Source organism: Equus caballus, chromosome 13, assembly GCF_041296265.1.
Source record: "Equus caballus isolate H_3958 breed thoroughbred chromosome 13, TB-T2T, whole genome shotgun sequence".
Classification (NCBI taxonomy): domain Eukaryota; kingdom Metazoa; phylum Chordata; class Mammalia; order Perissodactyla; family Equidae; genus Equus; species Equus caballus.
Genome location: NC_091696.1, coordinates 30,604,537 through 30,620,557, shown reverse-complemented (window position 1 = coordinate 30,620,557; position 16,021 = coordinate 30,604,537). Strand labels below are relative to the sequence as shown.

General features: G+C 54.7%; 2 protein-coding genes across 10 annotated transcripts; both read right to left on the bottom strand.

Moving 5' to 3' along the window:
- Nucleotides 1–14: 14 nt before the first annotated feature.
- PPP4C (protein phosphatase 4 catalytic subunit) lies at nt 15–7,830 on the bottom strand. 2 transcript variants are annotated; one of them, XM_005598804.4, is made up of 9 exons: nt 7,662–7,830; nt 7,268–7,427; nt 3,438–3,489; nt 2,848–2,898; nt 2,527–2,628; nt 1,752–1,925; nt 1,533–1,659; nt 533–722; nt 15–449 (listed from the first exon to the last, which is right to left on the bottom strand). In XM_005598804.4, the coding sequence occupies exons 2-9, from the start codon at nt 7,363–7,365 to the stop codon at nt 320–322; spliced, it is 924 nt and encodes a 307-aa protein (XP_005598861.1). In that variant the 5' UTR covers nt 7,366–7,427; nt 7,662–7,830; the 3' UTR covers nt 15–319. The 2 variants fall into 2 exon arrangements, with proteins under 2 accessions (XP_005598861.1, XP_070088073.1); XM_070231972.1 differs by having other exon boundaries at nt 3,438–3,553; nt 7,662–7,778.
- A 2,006-nt stretch (nt 7,831–9,836) lies between these two features.
- On the bottom strand, nt 9,837–15,697 carry ALDOA (aldolase, fructose-bisphosphate A). 8 transcript variants are annotated; one of them, XM_023616037.2, is made up of 10 exons: nt 14,138–14,377; nt 12,719–12,872; nt 12,395–12,521; nt 12,098–12,309; nt 11,569–11,623; nt 11,279–11,439; nt 10,884–10,967; nt 10,590–10,764; nt 10,231–10,430; nt 9,837–10,141 (listed from the first exon to the last, which is right to left on the bottom strand). In XM_023616037.2, the coding sequence occupies exons 2-10, from the start codon at nt 12,857–12,859 to the stop codon at nt 10,046–10,048; spliced, it is 1,251 nt and encodes a 416-aa protein (XP_023471805.1). In that variant the 5' UTR covers nt 12,860–12,872; nt 14,138–14,377; the 3' UTR covers nt 9,837–10,045. The 8 variants fall into 8 exon arrangements, with proteins under 8 accessions (XP_023471805.1, XP_070088070.1, XP_005598858.1 ...); XM_070231969.1 differs by lacking the exon at nt 14,138–14,377 and adding an exon at nt 13,847–13,984 and having other exon boundaries at nt 12,719–12,780; XM_005598801.4 differs by lacking the exons at nt 12,719–12,872; nt 14,138–14,377 and adding an exon at nt 15,611–15,697.
- Nucleotides 15,698–16,021: the final 324 nt, after the last annotated feature.

Genomic DNA, 16,021 nt, shown 5'->3' with positions numbered 1-16,021 from the left:
TGACCAAACCCAAAGACCATTTTTCTTCTTTTATTAGAATTTTTTTCTTTTCTTTTTCTCAAAATTTTTATCTAAAAACAAAAACGAAAAAAAATTATTGGAAACTTCATAGTTCAACTGGGGAGAAAGGAGAGGAGGAGCATGGAACTGAAGCTCCAAGCCTCTTCAGAGAAAGTCCTCACCCTCGAAGTGCCCTCTTTAGGGCGAGAGCAGAGCCGGGGACAGCACCCCTCCATGCCCAGCCTCTGTCTGGAGAAGAGGGCAGAGTCACAGTGGTCCAAAGGCCAGAGGGGCTGGAGGGGGACAGGGGCCAAAGGGGTCAGAGGAAGTAGTCGGCCACGGGCTTCTTGGAGGGGATGCCCCGTGTCTCTTGGGGAGCAGCCTCGAAGATGATGAAATCTTTCTGGAGATGCTCGTCCAGCTCCAAGATGGCAGCCACATTCCCACAGCTGGAAGTGAGAGGACAGCAGTGTTGGAGTGTGTCAGCCTAGATCCCCACCCCTACCTTGACCTCCTGGCCCAGGCAGCTCACCGGTAGCAATAGTTGGGTGCCGACCACACCGTGAGCACAGTCTCATTGAAGTGCCACTTGTAACCTTCCATCACCAGTTGGTGGGCACGGCAGATCATGTCAATGTCGTTGGCTGCATTGAACTGGGCTACCACGTCACTGCCAAATAAGTAGCCAGCCCCCCGGGGGCTCACACCCCAGCCAGTTGTGTCTGAAGCAAATAAAGGTACGGATGGGGAGAGGGTGTCTTCAAGGCTTCTCTGGTTGTCTATTGCCCTTCGAAGGAGAGTATCCTCTCCCCCTCCCTCCCTGAGACCACGGGGCAAGAGCACAGGGCCTGAATGTGTTCTGGGGGATCCTGGGAGATAGGACAGCAAATGTTGAAGCAGATAAGCTCCAAAGAAGAAAGAATTTCCTGATAGTTGGAGCCACCTCATAATCAGAGTGACCATGTAATTTGCTGTCCAAACAGATACACACAAGAGTGAAAGGAGGTGCTCACAATCATCACGCTGGAATAGCAGGTGTGAACAAGGGCTGTCCTGGCCAGCCCAAGTACCCAGGCAGGGGCACAGCCGTGAGGGACTGTGGTACAGCAGAAAGAGCTCTGGACTGGCATCTGGGAGACTTAGCTTCAGTCTTGGCTCTGTTTCACACTAGCTGGGGAACCCCACAAAATGAGGGGCCCTCAGTGGGAATCTAACCTCTACAGAAGCACCTTCGCATTCAAGGAGCCAACAGTTTTGTCCTAAACAAGCCTCTAGGCCATGATATACATGCCCCAACTCCCTCTCTGAGCTCAAAGTACCCAGCTAACCATGCTCCACTTCCTCATGGAGGGCGCTGGCTGGGCAGCAGGTCGAGCACAGAGACCAGTGAAGACCGGCCCACTCTGCTCTTCCCCAATTGCACCTCGCCTGACTGTCCCTTCAGCATACTTACTTTATGCACAGGACTCCCTCAGTCTCTCCCCAAGCAAGGGTAGAACCTGCCGTCCCCTGCTCCGCCTGCCAGCCCTCACCTTCAGGGTCGGACCAGAGCAGATCACACATGGGCCCGTCATGAGGCACCTCTTGCTTTCGGTCAATTGTCCGGATCTGGTCCAGGGTCTGGATGGACGGGGAGAGACCCCCATGCACGCAAAAGATCTACAGGGGAGAGCACGAAAGGAGGGAACAGAGGCTGAGGCCCAGGCCTCTCCCATCCCACCAAACCCCATGGAGCCCTGGTGCCAGCCTACCTTGCCATCGATGATGGCCGAGAGGCTGAGGTAGTCAAAGATCTCAGTGCAGTAGCGCCACACCGTCACCGAGCCATATTTGCGTAGACACTCATCATAGAAGCCGTAGACCTGAGTGATCTGACGGCTCTCATGGTTGCCCCGGATCAGGGTGATGCGGTCAGGATAGCGAACCTGGAGGTAGCCATCAAGCCACGGCTGGGGTCTAGGACCTGTCTCCCCAGCATAGATCTCCTCACATCTGCCAGCCCCACTCCATCCTCCTCACCACTGCCCTGGCCCAGATTCATGTCATCTCTTACCTGAATCATGCTGCATCCACCTCATAAGCTCCCAGTCCCTCCTCCAGAGGATGCAAAGCTGACCCCTGCCCCATCAACTACAAACCTAATGGGTTCTCTTCCACCTACCAGGGACAGACCAAGTCCTTAGCAAGACATTCAAGGTGCTTTGTCATCTAGCCCCTTACCATCTCTCTCCCACCAATAGATACTGTATCCAGTTGAACTCAACTCTTTGCCACTTTCTGAACAGTGAGCCTCTATTCCTCCCCTACAATGCCGCCCCTCTGACCTCATCCTCCAGGGGCCCAATCAGATGCCCCCCAGTCAAGGAAAGCTTCTCTGACCACCCCCTGCCAGGCAGCATCTGTCCCTGACCGGCAGCAGAGCTCAGAGTTGGGGCTGAGTGGCGCAGGAGTTGAGGGCAGAAAGGACGCAGATGGGTCAGGCCTGAGGTGGCCTAGGTTTGGGCTCCAGAAAACAAGGGTTCTCACCTTAAGTGCCAGCAGCAGGAGGAACGTTTCGACGCTATAGAAACCACGATCCACAAAGTCCCCCATGAAGAGGTAGTTGGTCTCAGGGACATCACCTCCCACCTGGGGGGAAGGACGAGGTTCTGCTTGGTCCTAACTGTCCCCCACCCACTGTGGTGGCCTGTTTTCCTGTCAAGTTAAGGCCTGTCTTTCATGAAGGGCCCAGCTAACTAGAGGCCTCCTGCCCCTACTCCACTCACCAAATTCAAAGTTTTCACTCTCAATAAAGGCTCTTCCAGCCAATCCCCCAGGTCACCTTTCCCAGCGTTTCCCCACACTCACTCTGAACAGCTCCTTGAGGTCATAGAATTGTCCATGGATGTCACCACATACCTGGGAAGCGAGAAGGGGGGTCGGAATTCACTCGGTCCGAAAGCCTCTGCTCCCAGCGGCTAGCCTTCAAACACCCACTGCTTTAGGAGATCCTTATTGCTCCTGGCTAAGCCTCTACTTCTCAAGGTCCAAACTCTACTCTCTCACCCCAAGTTAGCCTGGTCTGGAATCCGCCCTCATCCCACAGTGAGTGCCAGCTATTCTGTGGGCAAGCTCTAGAGCTAGGTCTTTCCAGCTAGACTGGTAGCTCCTGGAGGACCTGGCCCTCCTCTCCCAACTCCTCTCAAGGTAACCCAGAATAAAGGTACTAATAACACAGAAAACATAGAAACACGGGGAGAAGAATCAGTCACCAAATTAAGAGTCCTTCTGCCCTGGCCAAGAGCATCCCCCCAACAAATCAAAAGACCCTTCCCAAAACATCCATTTCTTATAGCAAGGCTCCCCTGAAGATGGGGAGGGGACAGATACATGGGGCTTTCTGGGCTCCCTGGGATGAGGGGTAGACTTTTGGAGCCTGAAAGACTAAGGGTACTCACTGTGACTGGCGAGTCCACCCTCTGCACGTTGCTTTCCTCTACCAAGATCTCTCTGGAGACAGGAGAAGACCAGGGTCACCACAGCCAGGCCAGCCCAGCCCAATTCCTGACCTTTTCTGAGGGGGAGGGGAGGATATGGGGTGGTCCTTGAACCTCTAGGGGGCAGGAGCGAGGTGTGCAATTTCCCCAGGATAGGCTGACCACAGCGCTCACTGCTCAACACCCTTCCACGGCTCCCGGCTGCCAACAGGCCAAAGCCCAGGCTCTTGTTCCAGCATCCAAAGCCTGCCCAAGTAGGACGTGACTCTCCCGGCCTTGACCCTCCCTGCTGCTTCCTTTCATGCAGCCAGCACTCACAAAGAAAATCTATCCCCTCCTCTCCACACAGAGCCCTCTCTCCGTTCATGTTGCTCTCTCAGCCTGGAGCACTCTGAGACTGTGCCCCTGGCTGGGCTCTCCAGATCCTCTCTACCCATCATAGGGGCCTTCTCCCAAAATGTCCAAAGGCACAGGGGGGTCCCCTGGGCAGGCTAGTCATCAGATGTGATAGGCCGTGATCAGATGTGCTCCCCGTCAAAGTGATATGCTGTTGCTACTTTCCCATTATTTATTTAGAGGAAGCAAGGACTTCGTTCTTTCATTCCTCCTTGCAGTGCAGTCTACTTCTCCTTGAGTGAGCATGACACACAACTACTTTGTCAGTTATAGACACTCAATTTCAGTAGTACCATATTTCCAGATTTCGTCCTCGATAACACTGGTGGTGAACATTCCAGTTCACATCATGCACCAGGACTGTAGTAAGAGCTTTGCATGGATGAGGCATGCCATCAGTCACCCTCAAACACAGGCACTTGGATGATCGCCACTGCTCAAATGAAGTTAACTGGCCACAGTCATATAGATGGGACTTGAACCAAGACAGCCTGGCTCCAGGGTCTGGCTCTTATACAGCTATCCTGATGTGGGAGGGCCCCAAGCACTGGTTCAGGCCCCTCTCTTTCTCCCACTAGGGGAGGAGCTCCCTGCATGTCCCTCAGGGTGCTCTGTATGACAAAGGCAGCTCAGGGAGGCATGCCTTGGCTTTCTGGGGATGGGAGGAGGCACTGGCGGTGGTCCAAGGGGCCACAGACAAGCAGGCTCTCCCACCTGTATTGCATCTTGTGTTGAACATCCTCCCACATCAACTGCTTATAATGACCTTGCCAACTGACTAGAGGAGGTTCCTTTCATCCTCATCTGACAGATAAAGAAACACGCTTAGGAAAAAAAGGGACAGCATCAAGGTGACAAAGCTGGAGAATGGCTGAATTGGACCTCAGTAGCCCAATCTCTTGAGAATTTATGCCAGCCCTTTCTAAATTCTGGGTCAAAACCCCACCTGAGTGCCAGTAGGGCCCTAGCATGGTCATGGTGGAAGGCCCAGCCTCCAACCCCAGCTCTGTCACTTGTAGCATAACACCAGCTCTCCCAGAGCTCACATCTGCTCACCTTGACTTCCACAATGAACACTATCTTTAGGAAGTGCCTACGCAAGTGCCACGCCCTGGTCCTGGATATGCAGAATCTCATTTGAACTCCATAATGATTTCAAAGACTTGGAGAGATAAAGTGACTTGATCAAGATCATATTGTTTATAGGTGACAAAGCTGGGATTCATACTGGAGGCCACCTGATTCAAAATGTCAAATATGCTGACATTTTTAACAGGAGGAGGTTCAACTCCCACACTTCAGGCCTCTAGAGTTTCACAGGTTTGAGTCTATGTACCCTCTGAGCAAGCTGAAGCTCTTGACTGCCAGCCTTGGCCTGGACTCCTGGTGGGTCCCCCAGGAGGCCATGGCCAGGTGCTAGAGTTGGCACCCCTTCAGATTGGGCCTGGGATAATAGTGGCCAACTCAGGCCTCAGCCTAGTACCTCCTAGCTCCATCTCAGTTTCAACTGCGCAAGACTCTCCCACCCCTCAGTCCGCTATAGCTCCCTACTGCCTCCCACACAGTCTAAATGTCTCTGCCTGGCTGTCAATGAGCACGGAGTATAGTGCAAGACCCGGATCCAAGACCCACCTCCCCTCCAACCAGCGGCAAGACATTATCTTCTCTGAGGCTCAGTTTCCTCTTCTGTGAAACCCTCACCCCTGCCCTGCCTATTCCACAGGGCTGCTGCAAAGAGCAATGGAGACTGAATACATCTCTGTTTTTCTGAAATCTCCACAATGCTATCCAAGCATTAGCTACTACCACCAACAAATGGATGTAGGCCCTGTGGAGAGAGAAGACTTATTGGAAAAACAACGGTGCCAGGCAGCAATTGGTTTAAGTTCCTAAAAATGCCAATCAAGACTGAGTAATCAGGGATGACTAAAAACATCTTGGGGTCTGGTCAGGGAAATTTTCTCGAGCTGGCAAAACATAGAAAAGCCATAGACAAGGATTTAAAAAGGGGCCTTGCTTGTTCACCAAACCCATGCAGGCCCTGATGGCCACAAGTTCAGAACCCAGCTCTGCCACTTTCTCTCTGGGTGACCTTGATCAAGTCACTAGTCCTCTAGGGGTCATGGCTTCCTGTTCTATAAAATGAAGTAAATAATTCCAACCTCACGAGACTGCTGTAGGGAGGAAATGGACTAAGTTCTTTGCTAGTACAAGGCCAGGCTAATAATAGGCCTGTTGTTCAATAAATATGGGATAATTCTGCTGGCTCTTTTCCCACAATTCCTCACCTTGGTGGAAGCCACAGTCAAACAGGAACTCAGAGGAGGCAGGTAACTGGTCTCCTCGCTGTTACCTACACATCTCAGGGCCTCCACTCCTACTATCATCCTGCTCCCATCAGCTACTCAAATTATTTTCATCTTTCAAGACCAACTTCTCTTAAAAGCCTTCCCTGATGACTTCAGTTCCTATCACCATTGTCCTCGTCCTTCACAGTAACAACAATAACACCTAGAAGACTGCTGAGCACTCACTGTACCAAAGCACTATGCTAATCCCAAGCACCAACTGACTGACTCTTCACGACCATCGTATGAAGCGCTATTATTCCCACTTTACAGATCAAGAAACTGAGTCTCAGAGACCTCGAGATCACCAACACAGCTAGTAATTAGCAGAGCTCAGATTCCAAACTAGAGCCACGGCATTCTAAAGTCTGGGCTCTTAACCACTACATCATTCTATTTCCCACCTATGAGTTGGGCCCCTCTCCATATCATGCTTAATTCTACTCTGGCTTATTTGCTACCATTTCTTAGGCTCCCACACTGAACGTGAGAAGGATCTACTCCACCTTCTTGCATTATGGCCTGAAAAGGGACAGGACACGGAGAACTGGCTTCAGACTCCATTCCTTACTTGCTGTAAGGGAGTCCTCACCTGTAAAATGGGGACAATACCACCCACCTTTAACAGTTGTCTTTGGAACTGAAACAATCTTATAAACCAGAGTCTTTACCTCTTCTGCCTTGAGCTTTTGTTCTTGCGGACATTCCCTTTTGTCACCTTATTCTTCAAAGTCTACCCGCAAAGTTGAGTTCCTCCAAAAAGCCTTCTCCGTTCCCTCGACAGATACAGTTGTTTCCTTAAGCTTCCCAAGTACTTTCTATGATTCTCTAACTCCACTGAAAATATATCATCTAATACTTTTATATGTCTTTATCCAGGTCTTTCTTCCCCCAACAGGCTGGCTGTTCCTCGGGGGAAGCGGCCCTATTCTGCTCCTCTCCGGGAAAGCTTCCAGAATAAGCCAGGCCCAAAGTTCTCAGCTGAGTCTGCCCCAGGCGGGAACCCCTGGGCAGCAGCCAGGCCTCTCTTGGGGCCGCCGGGCTCACCTGGCCTTAGCGCACAGGGCCTTAACTTCGCTCTCCTTGATGAGCTCGCAGCGCCGCAGCTGCTCGATCTGCCGGTCCAGGTCGCTGATCTCCGCCATGGCCCCCCCCGGCGCGGGTCAGAGCCGGGGCCACCGCCCCCTCCGCACCGCACAGGGGTCTCCTGGGAAGGGCGAAGACGAGCCCGCGGTTCAGAGTGTCCGGGACGGGGGGGAGGGACGCCGGGGGGGGGCGCAACTCAATTCCGGAGCTGGCCCGGCCGCCCCCACCCCCGCCTCTCCTCACAGGGCCCCCGGACCCCCGGCGTCCCGCGACCCTGGCCGCCCCCGGCTAACTCCCGTCGAACCCCGCGGTCCCGCGCTAAGGACGGTGGCCTAGAGGAGTCTCGGACTATTACCGCCCCTGCGACTGCGGCGCCCGCTCTCGGGCTCCCTGCTTTCCTCCTTCCCTCCGATTTGGACCACCGCCACCGCCGCTCCTACTTCCGGCCCCGCCGCGGAAGCAAAGTGAGGCCAGTTCCGCCGCGCGCCGGACGTGACGTCATATACACCCCCCTCCCCCGCCGCGCCCTGAGCCCTACCTCACAAGCCTAAGAACGGCTGAGTGCCAAGGGACCGGATGTCGGCAGCGAACGAGCGGAAGTGATTGTGGGCTAAGCCGATTGGCGCTGTGAGCGCTTTGAGGGACCCCTGTCCAGTCCCGTCCCATCTCGGTTAGGGAAACTGAAGCCGAGCCGGGGCTCCGCCTTGTAACTTTATGTTGCACGTTTTTGTTTACCAGCTTTACTCGGCCTCCCCCATTACAATCCCTGACGGATGGAACTTGCTTTGGTTCACCCTTGCGGCCCTAGTGCTTAGAACAAGGCCTGGCACAGTAGGCATACGTGGGTATTTGCTGATGAATGAAGGAATCCCAGTCCAGATCTCTTTCTCTGGCCCCAGAGAAATCTCTGCCATGGAGGAACTCCGAAGTTAGAGGCAGAAAGGAGTTCACCTCCCCCACACCAAGCCTCTGCCTCAGTCAACATGACCTCCCTAATTCTAGAATGGTCCCCTTGACGCCCCTCAGTTACTTTCTGTTTTTTCTTTCTTTTTTGAACAGGAGAAACTGGCTCAGAGATTAACTTGTTCGTGGTTACATAGTTAAGAATTTTGGGTTTGAATCAAGGTTAAAATTTGAACCCAGGAAAGCTGCGTTCTCAGTTCTAGTTTCTCCTCCTTCTGTCACTTTCTTTCTGGAGCTCCCTTTGTCACTGTAAAATAAGAAGTCCAAAATTCCCCCAACCTAGTGTGTGAAGTCTTCTGCTTGCCTAGTCTCTTTGCTGCAGGCAGAGGAAGCAAACTTTAAGAAAACTTCAGTGTCTGAGCCCTTTTGGAATGTTCTTTTTGCTATTTTTGACTGACATTCAATTTTTATTTGCTTTACGTTAGATTTTGTTTCAAATAGTTGAGTGAGGCTAGGCACGGAAGTGAGGGCAAAGTTTAGAGGGGCCCTAGGAAAGGGTTTGGTTTTGGATGTAGGCAACAGATGCATATGTGCACAGAGAAGCAAAGGCCCAAGTCCTTAACCTCCTAGAAGGTCCTAGGTCAGTCAGTTCAATGCAGATCACGATAGGGATTCAGTAGGTCCACAGATCAGAAAGGTCAAGATTTTTATTTCTCTGGAGGGGAGCTCAGACAGGAAAGGGCCCATATCAGGAAATGTGAGAAGCGGCCTGACTAACTTAGGTCCTTAGTTATGACTAGAATCTTTAATAGGTGAAAAGACCTGGTGTAGTTGCTTCTACACCCCAGCCTGGGTGATTGCGGAAGGGTTCAAAGCATGGCATAGGGGTTTAAGTGCAGGGCCCATTCTGGCTTCATGGAGCGCAGCCGCTAGAGGTTCAGTTCTTAACCTGGAACCTGAGCTCTACACTTCTGTATGCCTGTCTATCTGTATTGTTGAGTGAGTGTGTTAGAGACAATTCCAGGTTCTTCAAGGGGTTCCACAAGCCCAAAGACTACGAAGCCAGTTCTAATCCCATCTCCTATTAAAATGGGAACACGGACAAGCTCAACAGTATAGATTAAGGAGATATGCATTCGTAATCTGTTTCCACCAAGAAACAGTGCAGTCTTAGGTAATGTAGCCTTAAGGATGAATTGAGAATAACAGCACCTCTCATACAGGACACTTATGTTGCCTGGCTCATAAACTCAGGAAATCTTGGCTTTTGTCAGTGGCTGTTTTTCTCACAGGGACCTTCTGCATCCATGAATTCTGGGTGTAAAAGTGAGGCTGAGCCTGCAACCTCGTAAGACTAGCAAGTCACACACACACACCCCAACTGTGAGCCTTATCGGATGCTGCTGGTAGAAAGGAGTGGAACACTTGGTGGTTGGAATAGAATTCCACAAGCTCTCCTCTTGAAGCCCTGGGCAAGTATAAAACAAAGCAGGAAGGTCCTATCCCGCCCCCTTCACCTTTTCCCTGCCCAAGAAGGAAGAACACAAAACAAGGGCTCTTTCTTCTGGGCTCTGCCACCTCCCCCAGCCCTGCCCTGCCCCGGACACCACAGAAATGAACAAGAGACTCCCCCTTAAATAGTTGTTTATTGGCAGTGGGCTCGAAAGGGTGATGGAGTTAGCATACACAGACAATACCACAGACCAATGTCACCAGGGAGGCAAGGAGAATGGGAAAGAACAGCCTAAAGCCCTGGATGAGGCCCCCTCTTCAAGAGTGAGAGTGGGAGGAGGCAGGGCCTGGAGTGTTGAGGGGGCAGCCTTAGAATACCTCCACTTAGTAGGCATGGTTAGAGATGAAGAGGGACTCGCTGGCTGCAGCCCCAGCGTGACCACTTGGGGTGTATTTTCCTTGGCAGGCGAGGCTGTTGGCCTAAGAGGGGAAAGAAGCCAGAGTAAGAAGGTCTCTTCTCAGAATTCCATCCACCCCAGCACCCTGCCCGCCTCCTGCCCCATCCTTACCAGGGCTCGCTTGACATATTCCTCCTGGGCAGCCTTCAGGTTCTCCTTCTTCCCACCCCAGGCCTTCAGGGCAGAGGCCTGCAGGGCTCGGCCATAGGAGAAGGTCAGGGCCCACGGCTTCAGCAGGGGGCACTTGTTGATGGCGTTGAGGTTGATGGATGCCTCCTCCTCACTCTGGCCTCCAGATAGGAAGGTGATCCCTGTACAACGGTGAAACAAGGAGAGGGAGTGTAGTCAGAGATCCAGGGGACTGGTAGGAGCCCCGAGAAGCTGACCTGGAAATCAGACCAAGTGAGCATAAGGATTGTGGGTACAGTTTATCTATCTCCTAGAGGTCAAGATAAGGGTGTGGGTCTCACCAGTGACAGCAGGGGGCACCGTGCGACGCAGTGCCGTGACAGTTGCCATGGCAATCTCCTCATGAGAATATTTGTGGGTGCAGGCGTGGCCTGGGGTTACCATATTGGGCTTCAGCAAGGTGCCTTCCAGGTAGATGTGGTGGTCACTCAGAGCCTTGTAAACAGCAGCCAGCACCTAGAGCATGGCAGGACCAAAGTGGGTGGGGTGGAGTTGGGGGAACAGGGGTCAACCCCAGGGACCCTGGCCCAGCTGCCTAGCCCACCACACACTGCCCAGGCAGCCAGACAACCTACCTTCTCGGTTACATACTGACAGCGCTTCAAGTCATGGTCCCCATCAGGGAGGATCTCAGGCTCCACGATGGGCACAATGCCATTCTGTGGGGTAAGAAACAGGGTAGCTGTGAGGCCTCCTAACCCAGAGCCCCACCTACAGCTCTCTACAGCCATCGGCCGAGATCTTATCTCCATGATGGAGACTCATGGCTGCACAGCCCTCAGCACACTGTAGGCGAGAGGTATCTCTCCAGATCCATCCACATAACACAATGTGTTATGCTTGCAAAGCCCTCGGCTTGCAAAGCCCTCGAGTGAGGGAGGGAGGTATCTTGGCAGATGGGAGGCAGGCTAGCTGACACTCTGGAACCAAATGACGTGGGAGGTGGCCTGTTGGGGTTCTGCAGGCCCACCTGCTGGCAGATGCTGGCATAACGGGCCAGAACATTGGCATTTTCCATGATGGCAAGGGATGAGGGAGTGTGCTCCCCAATCTTCAGCACACAGCGCCACTTGGCAAAGTCTGCTCCGTCCTTCTTGTACTGGGCACAGCGCTCAGACAGCCCATCCAGCCCTGGAGAGGGGACGGAGGAGTCAGAGCACGGCCGAGGAAGGGGCAGGTGGCTCCCATTCACCCTGGCCACCCAAGGGGTACTGACCCGGGTGGACTGGTTGGTAAGGCAGGGAGCCAAACAGTTCTCACCTTGCGTGGTTGTCTCGCCGTTTGTTCCTGCCAGGGGTACCACGCCCTTGTCTACCTGTTGGGGTGGGGGCAACATAAGACAGGGAAAATGACCTCTACTCTAGTACCCTTTTCTCCTCTGTAGTCCCAGTCTGCCCCCAACTTTACTCAATCTCTCAAGTGGCATCTCATGATTTGCAAATGTTTTCACTTACAGCCTCTGATCCTATGACGCAGGATACACAGGGATGTTATCTGACAGAGAGTATGGGCTCCTACCATTTCCTAACTCTGTAAGCAAAACACTTCACTGCCTTGAGCTTCTGGTTTTTCATCTGTACAATGAGAGTAATACAAGGATCTACAAGGATTAAAAACGCCACGCACTTCCCGTAAGTTTCGAGCTTTTCTTATCCATGCTTCAGGGGTGATCTGTGACAGACTCCACTGAAGTCTCCGGGCTCCCAGTGTTCATCCCCTGGCCTATTACTCGGGGTTTCTTTCCCCCAGATCCATCTCAATCTCATATCCTGAGGCCCAGCCCCCTCACCTTGATGCCCACAACACCGCCCTTGGATTTGATAACTTGGGGGAAGGGACGCCCATCATCTGCTTTCTGGTAGAGCGTCTCATGGAAGAGGATGACACCCCCAATGCACGGATTCACGCGGTCGTCGGCAGTCAGCAGCAGCTGGCGGTAGAAGCGTCGGTTCTCCTCTGTGTTCTCAGTGCCAATGGATTGCAGCCGCTTGGCAATGCTCCCTGGAGGGGAGCCGCACATGAGAATAAGGGGATCAGCCTGTCACCCCCAACCTTGGGCCCTCCTCCCACTGTCTCCTGCCCGTACCAGTGGACTCATCTGCAGCCAGGATGCCCTTGCCCGGAGCCACGATGCGGTGAGCGATGTCAGATAGCTCCTTCTTCTGCTCCGGGGTCAGTGCTGGATATTGGTGAGGCATGGTGGCAGTGAGTTCCTGGGCAGAAGAGACAGGTGGGCGAGAACTGCTTAGCTGGGTCCTCCCATGGTCTCCCAACGAGCAGGGCCACTTGCCTGGAGGTCAGGGCAAAAGTTCCCTACCTCCCCTGCCCCACACCCACAGGTCTTGGGGCACTTCCTGTCCCAAGCTCTCCCCTACGCCCAACTTCCCTATATTAGGCCTGCCTTCTGTACCTTTCCTAACTCTGTTTGTTGCTGGGTGTTGCCCAGCTGAGGGTGGGGTTGCGTACTGGCACCTGGGGTAAAGGAATAGGCCAGAGCCATGGACAGGCTGGTCATGTAGAAGCTGGACCCTTCTGGCTTGCGCTTTGCCATGGGGTTACCTTGCCTAGAAGCAAAACCGAACTGGAATATTTTACAATTTAGAGGGGCTGGCCCGGTGGCACACCGGTTAAGTTCGCACGTTGCGCTTCTTGGCGGCCCGGGGTTCGCCGGTTCAGATTCCGGGTGCGGACATGGCACCGCTTGGCACACCATGCTGTGGTAGGTGTCCCACATATAAAGTAGAGGAAGATGGGCACGGATGTTAGCTCAGGGCCAGGCTTCCTCAGCAAAAAAGAGGAGGACTACCAGTAGTTAGCTCAGGGCTAATCTTCCTCAAAAGAAAAAAAAGTAGAATTTAGAGGTTGTGCATAAGGCATAGGGCCCAACCCTCTCATCTGAAAGGACCCAGAGAAGGGGAAGGTCTGTGCTTCAAGCCACACAGAAACCTCAGGGCCAGATCTGAGATTAGAACCCAGATCTTCTGACTGCCATAGGGCTGTTCCTTCCAATCCACCCAAGATCCCAGGGCTGGGCCAAGCTCCCACGCCTCAAGGACATCCCAAGGTCAGCCCCCCCGCCCCCGGAGGGATATGGGGAGGGTGTTAAGGGTGTTAGGAGAAATGTAGGAGGGTAATCAGAAGCCCAGGAAAGGGTAGCAGAGGAAGCCCAGCCGAGGTGGAGGAAAGGGGTGAGGTTTGCCGTTCTCACAGCTCATACTGACTAAGAGAATGGAGGAGAGGCAAGCGCCCCACCCCTTCCCCTGAAAAATGCTCCCGTCTGTTCGTTCGGCTGCAGCTGTTCCAGGCTCAGAATCAAGGTCACCCGATAAGGAAAGACACGGAAAGTGTTAATGGGGCATCATGCGCCGCCAAGGGGTTTCCCCTCCTCGCCATGGGTGCCTGTCTCCCAGGGCAGGGACCAACCACCCGCTTTCGGGAACTCTGAGGCAGTCTATGAGCTGGCCCCCCACCCATCGCTGCCTCTTAGGATCCCTTCAGAGGCAAAGGGTCCATAATCTTTTGCACCCGGTGTCCTTACAAGAAAAGGGGAGAGGGAACGGCTCTTCATTTCGTCCTGCTTCCTCCCCCGCCATGACTCAGCGTGCCAAGCCGTGGCTGCACTGCACCACAAACGGAGGACGCTCAAGCTGGAGAGGGCTGGGGCGTCTGGGTTGGGGGCGTCTGGGTTGGGAGCACGCGTGTGTGAGTGGCGGTGGTGCGGGAGATGCTGGGACCGGGTGAGGGGCTCCGCGCCGAAGCCCGACCCGCCACTGCCCCCAGGATCCTTCTCCACGGTCCCTGACCTTCGCACGTGGCGAGGGGCGCTCACCTGGCACAGGAGAGGGGCGGGTTTGCGGGGTGGAGCGGTGGAGGCCGGCGGACTGGCGAGCGGAGTGAGGGAGCGAACACGGCAGTCGTCACCAGCACCCTGCGTCTGCGGCGCGTTCCAAGAGGAACGCTGCCTATTGAGCTCCCGAGGGGGCGGCGCACGGGGCGGGCAGTGGAGAGGAGGTGCCGGGCCTTATAGAAGCACCGCTCCACCCTCGGTGGGTTTTTTTTCCTTTGTAGGGAGTCGGGGGCCCCGGCGTCCAATTGCAGGCGAGGAACCGTGCAAGAGGCGGTCCCCGAAAGGCGAAGGCTGGAGGCGGCGCTTGGGCGGAGACAGAGCAGCGAGAACACGATCCCTCCCCCGTCCCCTTCGGACGTGACTCGGCCCACATCTCGCGGGTCGCCTGGGCCCTCCCCTCCCTCTCCTTTTCCCCCCTGCCTGGCGCGCTGTGGGGCGCCGTGACTCAGCCGGGTTCTGGCACCGAAGGGGGTGGGGGTAGGGGAAAAGCGAGTGAAAGAGCCCGAGAAGACGGAGGTTCAGCTTGCCCTCCCAGGCCCGGCCCAGCAGCCCGCGGCAGCCCCAGCTTCCGGCCTGCGCTGATGCAGAGCGTGTCACTTTGTAACAGAACCCGGAGGTCAGGCGTCTGCCGGCCTTGTCCGCAGGCTGGACTTGCGGGCGCTGGGGCGCGGGGCTGACCCCTCTCTCTGTCACTAGCCCAGGCGGAAGAGAAGGAGAAGGAGCACAGGGAGCGCAAGGAGGCGGCTGGGGTTGGCGGAGGGCGGGAGCGCGGCGGCAGCGGTGTCTGGCGAGCGCCCCCGCCCCATCCGCGCCCCTTCGGTGCCGGGCTGGCTCCCGCGGCTTGGAGGGCCAACCTTGAGCGCGCGCACGCCTTCTCCGCCCGCAGCCGGGGCGAACCGGCCTGAAGCCCCGGCCGCCACGCACAGCCAGATGACGTGGAAATTGGCCGGTCACCGTTCCCCTCAAGCAAGTCTCGGGGATGCGGGGCTGGAGTCCCTGCGAAACGTTTCCCTTGGACTGACCTTCCTCTCCAAAATAAAATCCGTCCCTGAGCTGGTCAGCCTCCCAGATACTTTCCGAGGCGCCCATCTTACCGGCCAGGTCCCCTCTCCTAATCTGGATCCCTTCAGCCCACCCTCACCCCCACTCCGTCCTGCTGGCGCCCACCTACGAGGAGGCTGAAGAAGCGGGCAGAGCCTGGTCAGCAGCGAGTGAGCCCGTGCCTACCTGGGCTGGGTTATAAGGCAGCTCCAGCCCTCCCCCAAGCCAGTGTCCCCGACATTCTCCAGTGACCCCTGCCCTTTCCTAGCCACAGATCCCCTGGTAGGGACCTATATTTAGGGAAACCTGAAGCCCCTGACATTCACGCCAGCGTGGAGCCTAAATTGAGGGAAGGGGGAGGAAGCTGTGGGCCTGCCCTATTGGGGGAGGGGGGAGGGCGCCCTGCCCACTTACCGGTACTTCAGAAGAAATTTCTTCTCTTGAAATTCAGACTGAGGCCCTCAAAAGGTTGTCAAGAGAAATCAATCTTTGGATAGAGATCTGTGGGGAGGGAAGGAACAGTACCAGGACTTAGATGGTTTGGCGTTCCCTGCTTCCTCCTCTGGTACCCCCTCCCCTGACTCTGGGCCTTGACAAGTGGCCCTTGTGATTCTCTTGAGCTGGTTTCTTTAGATGGAGAGCAGATGCACAGACTACACTCACATCTCAAAATAACCAAGATCCATGGACGGGGTGTGGCTGAGAGACCCCTACATCTGATACTCAAGGCCCAAGCTCCTCCCATAATGCTGTCTGTGGTGAGCAGCGTCCCCTGCCCTCAACTTTAAATATAACAGCTTACTAGGGGAGGAGGAGAGGAGGGCA

What these genes read in the sequence shown, in the direction of transcription:
- PPP4C (XM_005598804.4), bottom strand. Translation starts at nt 7,365, where the DNA reads ATGGCGGAGATCAGCGACCTGGACCGGCAGATCGAGCAGCTGCGGCGC. An exon ending in GCCCTGTGCGCTAAGGCCAG is followed by an intron (nt 3,490 to 7,267) that starts GTGAGCCCGGCG and finishes TCCTGTCTCCAG; the next exon opens with AGAGATCTTGGTAGAGGAAA. An exon ending in ACCTCAAGGAGCTGTTCAGA is followed by an intron (nt 2,629 to 2,847) that starts GTGAGTGTGGGG and finishes CCTTCCCCCCAG; the next exon opens with GTGGGAGGTGATGTCCCTGA.
- ALDOA (XM_023616037.2), bottom strand. Translation starts at nt 12,859, where the DNA reads ATGGCAAAGCGCAAGCCAGAAGGGTCCAGCTTCTACATGACCAGCCTG. An exon ending in ATGCCAGCATCTGCCAGCAG is followed by an intron (nt 10,968 to 11,278) that starts GTGGGCCTGCAG and finishes CTTACCCCACAG; the next exon opens with AATGGCATTGTGCCCATCGT. An exon ending in AATATGTCAAGCGAGCCCTG is followed by an intron (nt 10,142 to 10,230) that starts GTAAGGATGGGG and finishes TTCCCCTCTTAG; the next exon opens with GCCAACAGCCTCGCCTGCCA.